The sequence below is a fragment of the Muscardinus avellanarius genome, assembly GCF_963383645.1.
Source record: "Muscardinus avellanarius genome assembly, chromosome: 1".
Lineage (NCBI taxonomy): Eukaryota > Metazoa > Chordata > Mammalia > Rodentia > Gliridae > Muscardinus > Muscardinus avellanarius.
In genome coordinates this window covers 177,189,211-177,208,536 of record NC_137786.1, presented here as the reverse complement: position 1 = coordinate 177,208,536, position 19,326 = coordinate 177,189,211, and the positions used below count along the sequence as shown (strand labels likewise).

Here is a 19,326-nt window from a genome sequence, read left to right as displayed (position 1 = left end):
GCCATGCGCGCTGGCTTAGGAGACCCTGTTTCCAAAATGAAAATGTAAAAATAGGTCTGGGAGTGTAGCCCGGAGGTAGAAGGGCTTCCAGGAACCCCAGTACCACCAAAAAAAAAAAAAGTAAATAAATAAAAATAAAAATAAAAATGGCCACATTGGTGTCTATTCTGTTCTGTTTGTCTTGGTTCTGAGAAGTGTTGAAAGAAAGATCATTTGTCAAGTGGTAGTATTTCCTACCACTCCATACTTCAGAAAAGCCCATGGAAACCTGGCCTTACAGCCATCATCTAACAATATAAGAGCCCCTTCACATATGATTATTCCAGATTCCTTTGTTACTTTATTTATTTATTTATTTATTTATTTATTTACTTTTGTGGTACTAGGGATTGAACCCAGGAGCATTCTAGCTCCAAGCTACACTCCCAGCCTTTTTTTTGTTTGTTTGTTTTTGTTTTTGAAATAGGTTCTTGCTGTGTTGCAGAACATAGCAAACTTGTAATCCTCCTGTCTCAGGATTGCAGGCATGTGCCACTATGCCTGGCTTTCTTCATTATTTTCTTTTGTTATTTCTTTGTTTATTGTTCTGTTCTTCCCTCCTGTTTTGGTCAGCTAGTCTCTTCATTACTTTTTTTTTGTGGGCTTGGGGATGGAACCCAGGGGCATTCGAACTCTGAGCTATACCCCCTACCCTATTTTTTATTCTTTATTTTGAAACCGGGTCTCACTGAGTTGCAGAGGGCCTCACTAAGTAGCTGAGGCTGTCTGCGAACTGTGATCCTCCAGTCTCAGCCTCCCGACTGCTGGGATTACAAGCGTTCACCACCACGCCCAGCTACTTTCCTTTTTGTGAAATGGGTTTTCACTATGTTTCCATACTGGTCATGAACTCATGGGCTCAACTGAGCCTTCTACCTCAGTTCCCCAAGTAGGTGGGACTACAGATATGTGCCATTGTATGCGGCTGACTAGTGCTCTTGCTTGCACATACTCCCTATTTCTCTCTTTCTCTTTCACTTTTGTACTGGGGATTGAACCCAGGGACATTCTGCTTTTGAGCTACACCCCATTCCTATTTTATTTTATTTTTCTTGAAACAGAGTCTTGCTAAATTGCTTAGGCTGGCATCAAAATTGTCATCTTCCTGTCTCGGCCTCCCAAATACTGGGATTACAGGCTCTAGCCATCAAGCTCGGTCTGATCCGACTTTTATGGCACTTACTCACTTGTAATACCTTCCTCCTTCTCACACTATCGAATTGCTCCATCCTGCAAGGCCCAGCTTAGTTTTTCCATGAAGCCTTAACTGAACCCTTGGCTCAAGTGCCTGTTTATCTTCAGAACCCCTAGCCAGTATTATTTGGGCACCTAATTGTATACAGTTTTGTGACCATCCTTGCTTTAGACTGTCTTAAAGTATTAGTTAGAGCTGGGCGTGGTGGCACACACTTATAGTCTCAGTACTTGAGAAGCTGAGACAGAAGAATTGCAGGTTCATGGCTAGCCTCACAACTTAGACTCTGTTTTTTTTTTTTTTTTTTTTTTTTCGGGCTACACCCTTTGCCCTGTCTTTTATTCTTTATTTTTGAAACAGGGTCTCACTAAGTTGTGGAGGTCCTCACTAAGTAGCTGAGGCTGCCCACAAACCACGATCCTCCAGTCTCACCCTCCCAAATGCTGGGATTACAAGTGTGTGCCACCATGCCCGGCTTTAGACTCTGTTTTAAAATAAGAAGTAAAAGCTGGGTGTGGTGGCGCACGCTTGTAATCCCCACGCTTGGGAGGCTGAGACAGGAGGATCACATGGGTTCGGAGCCAGTCTCACCTACTTAGTGAGGCTTTCAGCAACTTAGTGAGACTATGTTTCCAAATAAAATATAAAAAAGGTCTGGGAGTATAGCCCGGAGGTAGAAAGCCTCTGGGTTCCACCCCCAGTACCACCAAAAAAAAAAAAAAAAAAAAAAAAAAAAAAAAAAAGAAGAAGTAAAAAAAAAAATAGGGCTTAGGATATAGCTTGGAAGTAGAATGCCTCTGGGTTCGACCCTCGTTTTTAAAAAAAAGTTAGTACTTGGGAGGCTGGGACAGGAGGATCACAGGTTTGCAGCCAGCCTCAGCTACTTAGTGAGGCCCTCTGCAACTTAGTGAGATCCTATTTCAAAATAAAGAATGAAAAATAAAGCCGGGTGTGGTGGCGCACACTTGTAATGCCAGCATTTGGGAAGCTGAGACAGGAGGATGGTGGACAGCCTCAGCCACTTAGTGAGGCCCTCTACAACTCAGTGAGACCCTGTTTTAAAATAAAGGAAAAAAAATAGGGCTGGGGGTTTAGCTCGGAGGTAGAATGCCCCTGGTTTCCATCCCCAGTACAGCAAAACAAACAAAGAAACAAATGAGAAAAGAATGAAAAATAGGGCTGGAGGTATAGCTCAGAGGTAGAATGTCCCTGGGTTCAATCCCCAGCACTTCACACAAAAAATGTTAGTGCTTTACATTTATCAGGAAATCCGTGATATTTGCATTAGACTTGGGTTCTGTCTCTCATTACCTATATGACATTGTGCAGGCTATTTAACCTCTGTGCTTCAGTTTTTTTATCTATGAAATAAGGATAATAATGCTCATCATATAGATTTGTTGACAACCATCTTTACAAAATTACAGAGGATAATGTAAGTGGGAGTAAGTCCTTTGTAAGGTTTGGAGGATGATGTAAGAATGTTCATATTCTATAATTAATAAACTGATGTCATCTGAATGATTTCATTTGATCTTCACAATATTATGAAACAATCCTAGCAGACACAACAGATAAAGGAACATAAAGGCATCATGATAAAGCTTGTATCCTTGCCGGATGTGGTGGCATATGCCTGTAATCCCAGTACTTACAAGACTGAGACAGAAAGATTGCAGGTTCAAGGAAGGCCCAACAATTTAGCAGGACCTTCAGCAACATTAAGACTCTACTTTAAAATAAAAAATAAAATAGAGGTAGGGGTCTAGCTCTCTAGCTCAGAGGTAGAAAGCCCCTGGGTTCAATCCCCACTACCAAAAAGCAAAACTTGTGTTCCTAACTACCGTAAGGACTCATGCAAACACAAACTTTGGTAGTCATATAAACACATTCAGAAGATTACAGCTAACGGAAAACTAGAAACAAAAGCAGCTTTTGAAAGAATTTAGGAAAAGAAAACCTAGAAGCAATAATCAGTGCCTCTAAAAGCTTAAGGGGCTGTTGCAAAAAGAACTGAATTTATTTTGTATTATACCAGAGTGAGGAGCTAGGGTTAAACTTTGGAAGTTACAGGGAAATTGGTTTGGGTTTCTAGGTGTCACAACTTTCAGATAAGTGGAAGTTTCTACAAATGTTTCAGTTCTGGACTAGGTAGGTATATCATTATGGCAAGAGGGGCTAACATTGACCTTGTGTGTAAGAATGGTAGTGGTGGGAACTTGGGAACTGAGACCAGTGAGGAGAACTTAAAGCTTGTATGTATGTATGTATGTATGTATGTATGTATGTATGTATATATGTATGTATGTATGTATGGTGGAACTGGGGATGGAACCCAGGGGCATTCTACCTGCAAGCTACATCCCCAGCCCTATTTTTTAAAATTTTTTTATTTTGAAATAGGGTCTTACTGAGTTGGAAAGGGCCTCACAAAGTAGCTGAAGCTGGCCACAAACCTACAATTGTTCTGTCTCAGCCTCCCAAGTACTGGGATTATAAGTGCACCATCAGGAAAGAATATAAGAACTATCCTAGAACAGCAGGACTTGTTTTGTGATAGGAGTATATGCTAGAGGAGAGATCCCCAATGTGGAGTTAGCCAGAACACTACCACTTATCAATTGTTTGTATTAGGCACACTTTTCTTGTGTGTGTGTGTGTGTGTGTGTGTGTGTGTGTGTGTTGGTGGCAATAACTTCTAGTCCTATTTTATTTAATTAATTGATTAATTTTTTGAAGAACTGGGAATGGAACCCAAAGGGCATTCTACCTCTGAGTTATACCCCCAGCCCTGTTGTTGTTGTTGTTGTTGTTGTTGTTGTTGTTATTATTATTATTATTATTATTATTATTATTTTGCAAGTGAGCATCACCACGTCTGGCTCTTTGTTTTTTATTTTGAAACAGGGTCTTGCTAAGTTGCTCAGGCTGGCCTTCAACCTGTGATCCTTCCTTCTCAGCCTCCAAAATACTGAGGTTACAGGTGTGCACCACCACACCCAGGTAATATATTGTTAATATTCATAAAACATCTCTTGATTGGTTCCTCCAGGACTCCTTTAATTACTACATTCACAAGCCACTCTAATGTTTGAAGTTACCCACACGCTGTAGATTTTGCCTTGTGACTGTTTTTCTTTTTGGTAGCTGTGGCATCTTTTTTGGTTCCTGGCTCTGGAATCAAGTATTTTTGTAACCCACGTGGCATCTGTGTCCTCATTCATGTATTCACTGGCGTCACTGCCCTCCTCTTCCACTTGCACAGGCAGAGCCGCTCTTCATCTGCTGACTGGGGGAGAGGGTATTTGTGGATTCAGTCTCAAAATAGATTACTTTTGTCTTGATAAATACCGGCAAGCATAGCCAGGGAGAGGAAGCACATTTCCCAGAGCTGAAAGGATGAGTTCACCCCCCACAATTTGAATATCTTCCAGAAAGTTGTCAACTCTTAAGTCTAGCTTTTAGATAATTAAATCCTTAGCTAGAGACTCAAATATGAACAATTAAAACAAGAAAGCAGTCTCATTTAAATCTTCTCATTGTATGCCTTCTCTATATGAAATAATCCTTTTAAAAATATATTCTGCTGTGGAGCATGGTGGCACATGCTTGTAATCCCAGTACTTGGGAGGCTGAGACAGGAGGATTGCAGGTTTGAGGGCAGCCTCAGAAAATTAGTGAGGCCCTCTGCAACTTAATGAGACCCTGTGCCACCTGGGGGTGTGAAATTGGAGGTAGAATGCTCCTGGATTAAATCCCCAGTAAAACACACACACACACACACACACACACACACACACACTCTCTCTCTCTCTCTCTCTCTCTCTCTCTCTCCCCCCCTCCCCCCGCCCCCTCCGATTTCTATTCTGTTTGTTATGGTTACTAGAACTTGGGAGTTATCTGCTCTAACTTTGAGGTACGTGGCCAGTGGTGGGAAAGCCAGCCTGAGCTCTCCAGGGGCTGAAGGCCTCAGTAAGCTGCTGAGGCTGCCTTGAACCTGCGATTCTGCTGTTTCAGCTTTTCAAGTACTCCAATTATGGTGGTTACCACCATGTCTTATTCAGGATATTTCATAGAAATGGGATCATGCAATATTTGATCCTTTATGACTAGTTTATCTGTTTATTTTTTTGGCACTGGAGATTGAATCTAGGGACATTCTACCTCCCAGCTACACCTCCCAGCCCTATTTTATTTTTATTTTGAAACAGTCTCACACCAGGATGCAAAGAGCTTAAGTTGCTGAGACCTGGCTGGTTTCTGTTATTTAGTGTAACATTTAAAAATTTTATTCATGTTGTTACATTTTGCTTTTATATTCCTTTCAAAATTCAGCACAGTTCTGGGCATGGTGGCACACAACTATAGTCCTAGTTCTTGGGAGGCTGAGGCAGGAGGATCACAGTTTTTAGGCTAGCCTTAGCAACTTAGTGAGGACTTGAGGAACTTAATGAGACATTATTTCAGGTGTATTCATTCGAGTCACCCCTCCATGCCAGTCTGGTATGGAGCTGTACCTATCCTCTGTATTTCTATCTTTTAATAAACTTCTTTAAATCTTCAAAAAAGAAAAAGAGACCTTGTTTCAAAAAAAAAAAAAAAAAAAAAGAAGCTGAGCATGGTGGCACTCACCTGTAATCCCAGTACTTGGGAGGTTGAAACAGGAGGATTGCAGGTTTGAAGACAGCCTCAGCAAGTAATGAGACTCAGCAACCTAGCGAGACAAACAAACAAAACATTTAAAAAGGGCTGAGATTGTTGTTCACAGGTAGAATGTTCCTAGGTTCAATCCCTAGTCTCACACACACGGGTGTGGTGACACACACATGTAATTCCAGCATTTGGGAGGCTGAGACTGGAGGATCATGGTTCGTGGACAGCCTCAGCTACTTAGTGAGGCCCTCCAGAACTTAGTGAGACCTTATTTCAAAATAAAGAATAAGAAATAGCCGGGCGTGGTGGCGCATGCTTGTAATCCCCGCGCTTGGGAGGCAGAGACAGGAGGATCGCGCAGGTTCGAAGCCAGCCGCGCGCACTGGCTTAGGAGACCCTGTTTCCAAATAAAAAAGTATAAAAAATAGGTCTGGGAGTGTAGCCCGGAGGTAGAAGGGCTTCCAGGAACCCCAGTACCACCAAAAAAGAAAAAAAAAAAAAAAGAATAAGAAATAGGGCAGGGGGTGAGTTTCGGAGTTTGAATCCTTCTGGATTTCATCCTCAGACCCTCCCCCCCACAAAATAAAGTAAAATAAAATAGGGCTGGGGATGTAGCTCAGAGACAGAGTGCCCCTGGCTTCAATACCCAGTACAACACACATATAAATAAATAAATAAATAAATAAATAAATAAATAAATAAATAAATACAGGGCTGGGGATAGCTCAAAGGTGGAATGCATGTGGTTTAATCCACAGTACTGCAAACAAACGAAAATAAAGCACAGTTGTTAGCATATAAAAGGCTTTGAAAGGTTCACTCAGCAATTTAGCAAGACTGTTTGAAAATAAAATAGGGCTGTAAGGTATGCTTCAGAGGTAGATTATCCCTAGAGCCAATCTTTAGTACCACAAACAAATAAACTTTGTTTTAGATTTACAGAAAAGTTGCGAAGAGTCTGCATATACCATAGTATCCCCTATTATTAATATTACATTAGTATTTGAACCCAGAGGCATTCTTCTGAGCTATACTCCCAGCCTGATTTTATTTCTTAATTGGAAACAGGGTCTTTCTAGGTTGCTGAGAGTGTCACTACATTGCTGAGGCTGTCCTTGAGCCTGCATCCTCCTGTCTCAGCCTCCCCAGTATTGGGATTACAGGCAAGTGCCGCTATGCACAGCTTACATGATTAATAAACCAGTATTAATATTAACTGAAGTTCATACCTTATTCTGATTTCTTTAGTTTTTATCTAATGTCATCTTTTTTTGTTTCAGGATATTACCCAAGTTATTACATTATGTTTAGTCATTATGTTTCCTTTTTTTTTTTTTTTTTTTGGTGGTACTGGAGTTCCTGGAAGCCCTTCTATCTCTGGGCTACACTCCCAGACCTATTTTTACATTTTTATTTGGAAACAGGGTCTCCTAAGCCAGCGCTTGCGGCTGGCTTCAAACCTGCGTGATCCTCCTGCCTCTGCCTCCCAAGCGCGGGGATTACAAGCGTGGGCCACCATGCCCGGCCTCATTATGTTTTCTTAGGCTTCTCTTTTTTATTTTTATTTTATTTTATTTTTTATTTTATTTTATTTTATTTTATTTTTTGGTGGTACTGGGGATGGTAGAACTCTTCTCCGGGCAACACTCCCAGACCTATTTTATATTTTTATTTGGAAACAGGGTCTCTTAAGCCAGCGAGGCTGGCATTGAACCAGCGTGATCCTCCTGTCTCTGCTTCCCAAGCGCGGGGATTACAAGCGTGCGCCACTTTCTCTTTTTAAAAAAAATTTTTATTACGCCGAGTGTGGTGGTGCACGCTTGTAATCCCCGCGCTTGGGAAGCTGAGACAGGAGTATCACGCAGGTTCGAAGCCAGCCTCAGCTACTTAGTGAGGCTCTCAGCAACTTAGGTGAGACCCTGTTTCCAAATAAAATAAAAAATGGGTCTGGGAGTATAGCCTGGAGGTAGAAAGCCTCTGGGTTCCACCTCCAGTACCACCCCCCCCCCAAAAAAAATAAATTTATTGGTGCATTGTAGTTAAACATTTTAATGAAGTACAAGATGGTGGAGAAATACATGCACACATCACTCAATTGGCCCTTACCCAATTCCCAACCCATTCCCTCCCCCTTCCCTCCTTCTCATGTTTGGCTTACTGATTGACTTTGATATGTTTCTGAATGTAAATCATGTACATTAAGCCGGGCGTGGTGGCGCACGCTTGTAATTCCAGCATTCGGGAGGCTAAGACCTGGAGGATCACGGTTCGCGGACAGCCTCAGCTACTTAGTGAGGCCCTTTGCAACTCAGTGAGTTCCGGTTTCAAACTAAATAATAAAAAATAGGGCAGGGGGTGTAGCTTGGAGGTCAAATGCCCCTGGGTTCCATCCCTAGACCCGCAAAAAAAAAAAAAAAAAAAAAAAAAATCACGTACATTAGGGATTTTCTCTTTTCATCCCTCCCATCCCCTCAGTTAGGTTGCCTTATTTGCTCCTATATAGTTTCTTCTTCATCAAGAGTTTTCTTATGACCTATTTTCTCCCTAGCTTCTGCATATTAGGGAAAGCATCTGATTTCTTACTTTTTGTGACTGAGTAATATGTATATATTGTGGTACTGGGGGTAGAACTCAGGGGCTTTTTCTATTCCCAGATCTATTTCATACTTTATTTGGAAACAGGGTCCCACTAAGTTGCTGAGAGCCTCACTAAGTAGCCGAGGCTGGCTTCGAACCTGTGCAATCCTCCTGCCTCAGCCTCCCAAACGCTGGGATTACAAATGTGCTCCACCACGCCCGGCCATGACTGAGTAATATTACTTAGCATAATGTTCTCTAGTTCTGTCCATTACCCTGTAAATGACATAATGTTGTTCTTTTTTTATGGCTCAGTAAAATTTCTTTCTTTTTTTTTTTTTTTTTTTGTTTGGTACTGGGATGGAACCTAGGGGAATTCTATCTCTGAGGCCAGGGACATTCTACTTGAGTGACACCCTCAGCCCTAATTTTTTATTCTTTATTTTTGAAACAAGGTCTCACTGAGTTGCAAAGGGGCCTCACTAAGTAGCTGAGGCTGTCCTTGAACCACGATCTTCTGGTCTCCAGCCTCCTGAATGCTGGGATTACAGGCAGGCGCCACTATGCCCAGCCTGGCGGAGTAAAATTTCATTGTGTGCATATCCCATAGTTTTGTAATCCATTCATCTGTTGATGGACATCTTGGCTGGTTTTATAGTTTGGCAATTGTGAATTGTGCAGCTATGAACATAGATACGCCATGTATTAGTTTAGTAGTTTAGTTTCCATTCTTTTGGGTAGAAACTCAGAAGTGGTATTGCTGGATCATATGGTAAAATCCAGAGGATTATCAGAAACCTTTGAGAAACTATACTCAAACAGAATGGAAAATCTAGAAGAAAATGACAACTTTCTAGATAAATACAACATTCTTAAACTGAATAAAGAAGATATAGAAAATCTAAACCAATCAATAGCAAAGAGATTGAAATGACAAAAAAAGCCTACCATCAAAAAAACCCAAAAAAACCCAGGACCAGATGGTTTTCCAAGTGAATTTTATAAAACCTTTATGGAAGAGCTAATCCCAGTACTCCTCAATCGATTTTATGAAATAGAAAGAAATGGGACTCTCCCAAATACATCCTATGAAGCCAACATCACATTAATACCAAAACCAAATAAAAATAGCTCAAGGAAAGAAAACTACAGGTCTATATCGTTGCAGGAAATTAGAAGCAAAACTACTAAGTACTAGTGACACGCATTCAAAACCACATTAAGAAAATCAGACACCATGACCAAGTAGGGTTCATCCCAGGGATGTAAGGCTGGTTCAACATATGAAAATCAGACAGTGTAATTCTTAGGCTCCTCTTAACTATGATAGTTTCTCAAATTTTTTATGTTTTAGCATAGTAAGCTTTTCACACATACATGTTGAAGAAATTGAAATTGCTACCCACAAGGAACTAGATTTTCTCTTTATGTTAATGGAAACTTAAGACAGACATTTAATATTTTTTACCTAGTTTATAAAAAGATCTCCTATATGTTAAAATTTTCTTTGGTAAAACTATACCACTGGTGCTAGCAGGGCAGAGTAAGATTTTGTTTTTGTTTTTGTGTTTTGCAGTGCTGGGGATTGAACCCAGGGCCTTGTGCATAATAGGCAACACTGTACCCAGAATGAGTTTGAAATAAGGGGGGGGGGAGCTGCCACTGCTATTTCTTCCTCATTATTGTTTTGTCAATATTAATATTACTGTTATTATTGAGACAGTATGCTGTAATAGAGGTGTAGCTTCTAGAGTGAGACAGTTCTCTTAGCCTCTTATTATCTAAATTTTTTTGGACTATAACCCCTCCAGACCACTTACACAATTATCTTGCAATGTTTGAGAATTAAAAATTTAGGAAAGCTCTATCTGGGCATGGTAGCACATGCCTGTAATCCCAGAACTGGGGAGGCTGAGACAGGCAGATCACAGGTTCATGACCAGTCTTAGCTACTTAGTGAGGCCCCTGCAACCTGGTGAGACCCTGTTTCAAATAAAGAATGGAAAATTGGGGGTGTAGTTCGGAGGTAGAATGCCCCCGCGTTTAATCTCCAATACCGAAGGAAAAAAAAAAAAAAAAAAAAAAAAGCAAATGTGGGATGGGGACTTCTGTTTTTTGAGCATTTTCTGTAGTGGGCAGAATAAGAAAGATGATACTTTGGTTTGATTGCATTTTGGTGTTAAGTATAGGGTACCTTCCTTGCTATATAAGAACCTTTGGGTACTTTTTGGCTGTGTGTGTTTCCAGCCTCTTTGAGAAGAGATGCTTGGAGATCTGTGCAAGGTTAAGATTGTCCTAATATGGCTATTTTGCTGTAGGTGCTGTGCCTGCGGAACAATACCATTTTTAAGCAAGACTGTTCTCTCTTAAGGTAAGAATATTAGTAACAAATAGAGCTAACAGTATATATTCATAGTTTACATATCACTTTTCTTTTTTCATGTGTGCCTCCTAAGCATGTCAAGCTTCAATCTCCTGCTGTCTTACTTCTTCCCCATTCTGAGTTAGAGGCATTTCCATTCATTTGGTTGCTTTGCCAAAAATCCTTGGAATTAATCTTGATACTTGTAATTTCTCTTCTCTTCTTCTATACCCAGTTCTTTAACAAAACCTATTGACTCTACTTTTTATGTTTTATTTGTTTAATTAATTAATTAATTTGTTTTGTGGTACTGGCGATTGAACCTAGGGGTGCCCTACCATGGAGCTGTATTCCTAGCCCTTTTTATTTTTTAAGACATTGAGCTTGTGATTTGCCTGCATCAGCCTTCTGAGTTGCTGTCCACTTTGGAAATAGATACAGAGTTGAGCATTTCTTTCCTCAGTTTTCAGCCTCATGCTTTCTGTTTTGCTAAACCACTCATCACTTTTGCTACCATCATCTTTCACTCTAAAATCACTGATTCTTTCAAAATCAAGTTAACTCACATCACTGCTCTGCTCAGAATTCTCCATCGGTATACCACTTTCCTCAAAGTAAAATCTTCAATCCTTACCATGGCCTACAAGGCCTTACATAATCTGTGCCTGATTTTGTTTATTATTTGGAGACAGGGTCTCACTAGGTTGCTGAGAGCCTTGCTAAGTTGCCAAGGCTGGCTTTGAACCTGTGATCCTCCAGTCTCAGCCTCCCAAGTACTGGGATTGCAAGCATGCACCACCATGCCTGGCTATCTGCTCCCTTTTTAATGTTACTCAGTCAGTTTTGCCATACCAGCTCCTTCGTATTCCTAGAGATCTAAACACATTCCTCCTCCACCTCAGGATTTTTGTGCATTTTTCCCTCAGATTTCCATATGGCTTGTCTCTTAACATTATTCAGGATTTTGCTCAAATGTCTTCTCATCAGAGAATTATTTCCTGGCTACTATATGAAAAATACCCACCTCCATCAATCTCTATCCTCTTACTTTGCTTTCTTTTTCTTTCTTTCTTTCTTTCTTTCTTTTTTTTTTTTTTTTGTGGTAATGGGAATTAAAGCTAGGGGCGTTTTACCTCCAAGCTACACCCCAGCCCTATTTTTTCTTCTTTATTTTGAAACAGGGTCTTACTAAGTTGCAGAGGCCTCACTAGTAGCTGAAGCTGCTGGGAACCTGTGATCCTTCTGTCCCAGCCTCCCAAGTACTGGGGTTGTAAGTGTGTGCTACTATGCCCAGCAGCTTGCTTTTTCTTAATGGCAGATATTACTACCTGATACATTTTATCCCCTCTTTCCCTCTCTTCCTTCCTCCACCCCCTCTCTCTTTGTGTGTGTGTGTGTGTGTGTGTGTGTGTGTGTGTGTGTGTGTGTGTGTTTTACTAGGAATTGATCCCAGGACAGTCTACCTCTGAGCTATACCCCCAATCTATTTTATTACAGGGTCTCCTTAGTTTTATGAGAGTATCATTACTTGCTGGGACGACAAGCATGTGCCACCACACCTAGCTCCCTGTATATAATTTTTTATTTTTATTTTTATTTGTGGTACTGGGAGTGGAATCCAGGGGCTTTTCTTCCTACCTCCAGGCTATACTCTCAGACCTATTTTTTATACTTTATTTGGAAACAGGGTTTCACTAAGTTGTTGAGAGCCTCACTGAGTAGCTGAGGTTGGCTTCAAACCTGTGTGATCCTCCTGTCTCAGCCTCCCAAGTACTGGGATTACAAGTGTGTGCCACCATGCCTGGCAAAATTTTTTTTTTTTTTTTTTTTTTTTGGGCGGTACTGGGAGTGAAACCCAGGGGCAGTCTACCTCTGAATTACACCCTCAGCCCTATCTTTTATTCTGTATTTTTTGTTTGTTTGTTTGTGTTTGCGTGTCTGGGGATAGAGCCCAGGGGCATTTGTCCTCCAAGCCACAACCCCCTGCCCTATTTTTTTTCTTTATTTTGAAACAGGGTCTCACTAAGTTGCAGAGGGCCTCACTTAGTAGCTGAGGCTGTCCCCAAACTGCAATCCTCTGGTCTCAGTCTCCCAAATGCTAGGATTACAAGCATGCACCACCACGCCTGGCTATTCTGTATTTTTTTTGAAATAGTATCTCACTGAGTTGCAAAGGGCCTCCTCATTAAGTAGCTGAGGCTGGCTGTGAACCTCAATCCTCCTGTCTCAGCCTCCCAAATGCAGGGATTATAAGCGTGTGCCACCACACCTGGTTCTCTATATAATTTTTAAAAAATTTCTGTTCTTTTTCCTGAGTAATATGCATCATGGAGATAAGGACACTATTAATTTTATTGCCCTATGTCTTAAGACCTAGAATAGTATCTGGCAGATAGGAGGCATTAAATAAATATTTGTTTAATGAATGAATTGACATTTATAGTGACCTGATAAAACCAGTGATAACAGTATTTAAAAACAAGTAGCCAGGCATGGTGGCACACGCTTGTAATCCCCTTGCTTGGGAGGCGGAGACAGGAGGATATGCAGGTTCGAAGCCAGCCATGCTGGCTTAAGAGACCCTGTTTCCAAATAAAAAAATATATAAAATAGGTCTGGAGTGTATCCCGGAGGTAGAAGGAACCCCAGTACCACAAAATAAATAAATAAGTAAATAAATAAAATAAAAATAATAAATAAAATAAATAAATAAATAAAATAAATAAAAATAAAAAATAACCAAGTAAATTCTATTTACTTTTTTGTGTGTGTGGTACTGGGGATTGAACCCAGGGGCATTCTACCTCTGAGCTATATCCCCAGCCCTACTTTTTATTTTTTATTTTGAAACAGGGTCTTACTAAGTTGCGGAGGGCTTCACTAAGTAGCTGAAGCTGGCCAAAAACTTTTTTTGTGGTAATGGGGATTGAACCCTGGGGCATTCTACTTCTGAGCTACACACCCAATTCTATTTTATTCTTTATTTTGAAACAGGGCAGTAAGTTGTGGAGGGCATTACTAAATTTCTTGAGGCTGGCAGAGAACATGCTATCCTCCTGTTTCAGCCTCCCAAGTACTGGAATTACAAGTGTGTGCCACCATATCTGGCACCTCCAGCCCTTTTACTTTTACTTTTTCTTTTGTGTGTGTGTGGTACTAGGGATGGAACCCAGGGACATTCTACCTCCAAGCTATACCCCAGCCCTATTTTTTTATTCTTTCTTTATTTATTTTCCAGACTGTGCTTGGTGCCGCCCCCCCCCTCCCCCCACTTATTTTGAAACAGGGTCTCACTGAGTTGCAAAGGGCCTCATTAAGTAGCTGAGGCTGTCTACAAACCATGATCCTTTGGTCTCAGCCTCCCGAATGCTGGGATTACAGGTGTGTGCCACCACACACAGCTTACTTTTAATTTTGAAACAAGGTTTTGATAATTTGTTGAGGATGGTCTTTGATCCTCCTATCTTAGCTTTCCAAGTACAGGGATTACAGGCATATGCCATCATGCCTGTCTTAGCCAACTACTGTTTGATTAGCACCTACTGTGACACCTTGCTAGACATTTTACATGTTATCTCTAATCGCTGCAGGACAAAAAAAAATATATATATATATGTGTGTGTGTGTGTGTGTGTGTGTGTGTGTGTGTGTGTGTGTGTATTGTGATTTCACAAAAGAGGAAATTGACTCAGAGTTCAAGATAGAATTTCCATCCCATGAGGTTGTATTATTACTATCTATATTTTAAAGATGAGATAACTGAGTAACAGTGATATCAAACAGCTTGCCCAAGGTCACAGTTTGGAAATGATTGAGTCAGCATTCAATCACAGGTTTGTTTTTCTCTAGTTTGTACCACGGTTTCAAAGCTCCTCAGGAGGCAGAACTAAAATACTCCAATTATTTAGTCAGCCAAACAGAACCATAGTATTCTCCTTCCTGTGTTCCGGCTCCTGTATACAGTCTGGCTGTCATTGCTGTCATTTTCTTTCCATCCTCCCTCAGGCTGTTCTTTTTTTTTTTTTTTTTTTAAATCTTTAGCAGTGCTGGAGATTGAACCCAGGGGCATTCTACCTCCAAGTTACACCCCTGGCCCGATTTTTTGTTCTTTATTTTGAAATAGGGTCTCACTAAATTGTGGAGGGCCTAAGTAGCTGAGGCTGGCTTCGAACCTGCACGATCCTCCCGTCTCAGCCTCCCAAGTACTAGAATTGCAAGTGTGCGCCACCACGCCTGGCCCCCCAAGACGTTCTAATGATACGAGACTTACATGTCTTTGTCTTCTAGGCGCTGAGAAGAGCCACCTCACTTGTTCTTTGCTTCAGTCTCACCTCTTGCCCTTCCATAGCTCACTTGTTGCTGGGGGAACTTTTCTTAAACTCAAGCTTAATCATTATCACTCCTATGCTTAAAATCTGCCAAGAAGCCAGGTGTGGTGATGCACCCTTGTCATCCCTGTACTTAGAAGGCAGAGACAGGAGAATCACAGGTTCGAGGACAGCCTCAGCAACAGTGAGTCTCTCATCAACCTAGCGAGACTCTGCTTAAAAAATAAAATGATGCTGGGCGTGGTGGCGCACGGCTGTAATCCCAGCATTTGGGAGGCAGAAACCAGAGGATTGCAGTTCATGGACAGCCTCAGCTACTTAGTAAGGCCCTCCGTAACTTAGTAAGACCCTGTTGCAAAACAAAGAATTTAAAAAAAAAAAGGGCAGGGGATGTAACTCAGAGGTCAAACGCCCCGGGTTCCATCTCCAGACTCGCAAAAAAAAAAAAAAAAAAAAAAAAAAAAAAAAATTAAAAATTTAAAAATTTAAAAAATGAAGGGAGGGCTGGGGTGTAACTTAGAGGTAGAACGCCCCTGGGTTATATTCCAGTACCAAAAAATCTGCTAAGAACATCCCACTATAGAGTTAAGACTGAACTTTTTAGCACACTGTATGGGATTCTTTATGACCTGGCCCTTGAAGACCTCTCCAGCTCTATCTTTTCACCCCTACCCACTTTCCTGCTACTGAAGTTCCACAGTCTTGCTAGGATGCTGAGAGTCTCACTGCATTGCTGAGGCTGTCCTTAAACCTCAGATCCTCCTGTCTCAGCCTCCCAAATACTGGCATAGAGTGCTTTTCTTGAAATGCTAAATAAGTGAAAATTCTTTTTTTTTTCTTCCCCCCCCCCTCCCCAGTGCTGGGAATCAAACCCAGGCCCTTGTACATGTGAGCTACCCTTGCAGCCACAGTTCATTGTGTTAGTCTGTTTATTTGTTGGTAGTGGGGATAAAAACCAGTGACATTCTGTTTCTGAGCTATATGGCCAGTTACTTTTATTTTTTTAATTCGAAACAGGGCCTTGCAAATTGGCTGAGAGTCTCGGTCAGTTGCTGAGACTGTCCTCGAATCTGTGATCCTCCTGTCTCAGCCTCTACAGGCATTCTGCACCATGCCCAGCTGAACTGAGTTTTTTTTTTTTTTTTTTTTTTTTTTTTTTTTTTTTTTTTTTTACTTTCATCACCCTAGCAAGACCCTGTTTAAAAATAAAAATAAAAAGCCGGGTGTGGTGGCACACACTTGTAATCCCAGCACTTGGAAGGCTGAGACAGGAGGAGTGCACAGGTTTGAAGCCAGCCTCAGCTACGTAGTGAGGCTCTCAGCAACTTAGTGAAACCCTGTTTCCAAATAAAGTATAAAAAAAGGTCTAGTAGTATAGTCTGAGGTATAAAAGCCCCTGTGCTTTACCTCCAATACTAAATAAATAAATAAACATAAAAAATAATGCTGAGATCTGGGCATGATGGTGCATGCCAGTAATTTCTATACTTGGGAGGCTGAGACAGGAGCATTGCAGGTTCAAGGGCAGTTTCAGCAAGTAGTGAGACTTGAATCAACCTAACAAGACCCTGTTTCCAAATAAGAAATAAAAAAGCTGGTTGGGGGTGTAGCTTTAAGGTAGACTGCCTCTGGGTTCAATCCCCAGTGCCACACACACACACAAAATAGGGCTGGGGTATAGCTCAGAGGTACAGGGCCTCTAGGTTCAAGCCCTAGTACCACAAAAAAAGCAAAACAGACAAAAACACACACACACAAAGGCTCAGTTCAATGGTCCAACCTCCATAGTAGAAGTGACCAGACTTTCCTTTGTATCTTCCTGAATTTTTTCTTTTTTCTTTTTGGTATTGGGATTGACTCCTAGTGCATGCTAGGCAAGTGGTCTACCACTGAATTCTATCTCCAGCCCTCTTACTGAATCTAGTGCATGTTTCTGTTCACGATTAGTCCTACTGTATGGCTCATTTATTTACATATATTATTCCCAACTAGACCATCGAGACATCTTACTTATATTTGCATCCTCAGGACCTTCCACTTTGGCATATAGTAGGTGTTTAATAATGTTTGTGAAAGGAGGGAGTAAGGGAGTATCTAGCATTGACATTCTTAATGAGGTGCATACAATTCTGATAACTTTGCAAACATGCAGATATGTAATTGTATTAAAAATTCTTTCTCTTTAGATTCAGAACTTTGGGAGAGAATCCCATTTATTCTTCAGGTAAGTGGTTATTTCCTTATATGATCTGTCTGCTTTAAGTGATTATTTAGCAGTCTATGATAATTAGAAGGATGACCAAATCCCACCACTCACATAGAATAGAACCTGGGTGAAAACATGAAGTAGTAGTTAAGAGTGAGAGCCCCTCGCCGGGCGTGGTGGCGCACGCTTGTAATCCCCGCGCTTGGGAGGCAGAGACAGGAGGATTGCGCAGGTTCGAAGCCAGCTACGCGCGCTGGCTTAGGAGACCCTGTTTCCAAGTAAAAATGTAAAAATAGGTCTGGGAGTGTAGCCCGGAGGTAGAAGGGCTTCCAGGAACCCCAGTACCACCAAGAAAAAAAAAAAAAAAAAAAGAGTGAGAGCCCCATAGTAAGTTTGTTTTCCAACTCTACCATTGAAGGGTCCAAGAATCGCCCACCAACCCAAATATCGAAGGACTCACAAGAGATGTAAAATGCAAGCGAGGTTTATTGTGCTACAGCTCTGTCCCGGCTAGCCAGGGGTCAAGTTTCGACACTAAATGGTCGAGGTTCGACCCCTCCCCACTCCATGCTCTGAATTTTATAACCCTAGGAGGGAGTGGTTACACACGAGGGAGTGGTTACACACGTCAGAGCCCGCCAACCTTAGAATACAACCAATCAGATACAAGGACAAACAAGTACAACCAATAATTTTAAAACATGCATCCACACGTCAGAGCCTGCTCTGCCTTTCCCACCCACCTTGGCTGGGCCAGGTTTATCTCTGCACTGAATAATCTGCCTGGAGAGCAGATTAGCCTGGCCTTGTTTGCTGATCTAGCTCAGAGATATGGGGATGGGGTCCCATTTACAAAGACCTTGGCTAGCAAGCTGGAGATTAGAGGCTTTGACCTTGTGGGTCCCCTACCCTCGTCCTTGAATCCTGCAACCTGGGCAGCTGGGCTTATGGATCTCCATCCTATTTCTAATCCTACCTTACTTCTATATCTTAACTCTATATTTTAATACCTTATTTCTAATCCTAATATGGAAGAAGACTTCTCTAGTTAACTTCTAATACTGGGGGGAAAGCGCTTCTTCCAGCCCGCTTTCCAGCACCCCTACACCATATACTTATGTTCTGATCTTTGACTTCCTCTCTGTAGCTTGGTTTCCTCATTTTAAAAAAATTGATCACACAGGTTCGAAGCCAGCCTTAGTTACTTAGTGAGGCTCTCAGCAACTTAGTGAGACCCTTTTTCCAAATAAAGTATAAAATAGGTGTGGGGGTATAGCCCGGAGGTAGAAAAGCCCCTGGGTTCCACCCCCAGTACCACCAATAAATAAATAAATAAATTTTATTTTATTTTTTAATTTTTTTCTTGGTACTGGGGTTCCTGGAAGCCCTTCTACCTCTGGGCTACACTCCCAGACCTATTTTTACATTTTTATTTGGAAACAGGGTCTCCTAAGCCAGCACACGCGGCTGGTTTCGAACCTGCGCGATCCTCCTGTCTCTGCCTCCCAAGCGCGGGGATTACAAGTGTGCGCCACCACGCCCGGCAAATAAATTTATTTTAAAAAAATGGAGCAGGGCATGGTGGCGCACGCTTGTAATCCCAGTATTTGGGAGGCTGAGACAGGAGGATCGTGGTTTGCAGACAGCCTCAGCTACTACTTAGTGAGGCCATTTGCAATGCAGTGAGACCCTGTTTCAAAAAAATAAAGAATCAGAAATAGGGAGGTGTGTGCCTCGGAGGTAGAATACCCCTGGGTTCCATCCCCAGTGCCGTAAAAAAAATAAAAATAAAAGAATAAGCTCGGTGTGGTAAGAATGCTACTGGGTTTCATCCCCAGTACCCTCCCCCAGTGAAAATGGGAACTATTTGAAGATTCAGTGAGATAAAACATGTAAAGTGCTCAAAAACTTAGATTAATTTTTGTAGTACTGGATAGAACTGGGGATAAGAACCCAGGGGCATTCT

General features: G+C 41.5%; 1 protein-coding gene across 1 annotated transcript in view; it reads left to right on the top strand.

The window, feature by feature from the left end:
- The window catches only part of MRPL48 (mitochondrial ribosomal protein L48), a gene marked incomplete at both ends in the record, with an annotated part of 79,165 nt that overhangs the window by 1,710 nt on the left and 58,129 nt on the right, over positions 1–19,326 (top strand). Inside the window, 2 exons of the mRNA XM_080718808.1 lie at positions 10,783–10,835; positions 17,341–17,378. Of these exons, the coding sequence (XP_080574934.1) occupies positions 10,783–10,835; positions 17,341–17,378 (91 nt within the window). The remainder of the gene's footprint in view (positions 1–10,782; positions 10,836–17,340; positions 17,379–19,326) is intronic.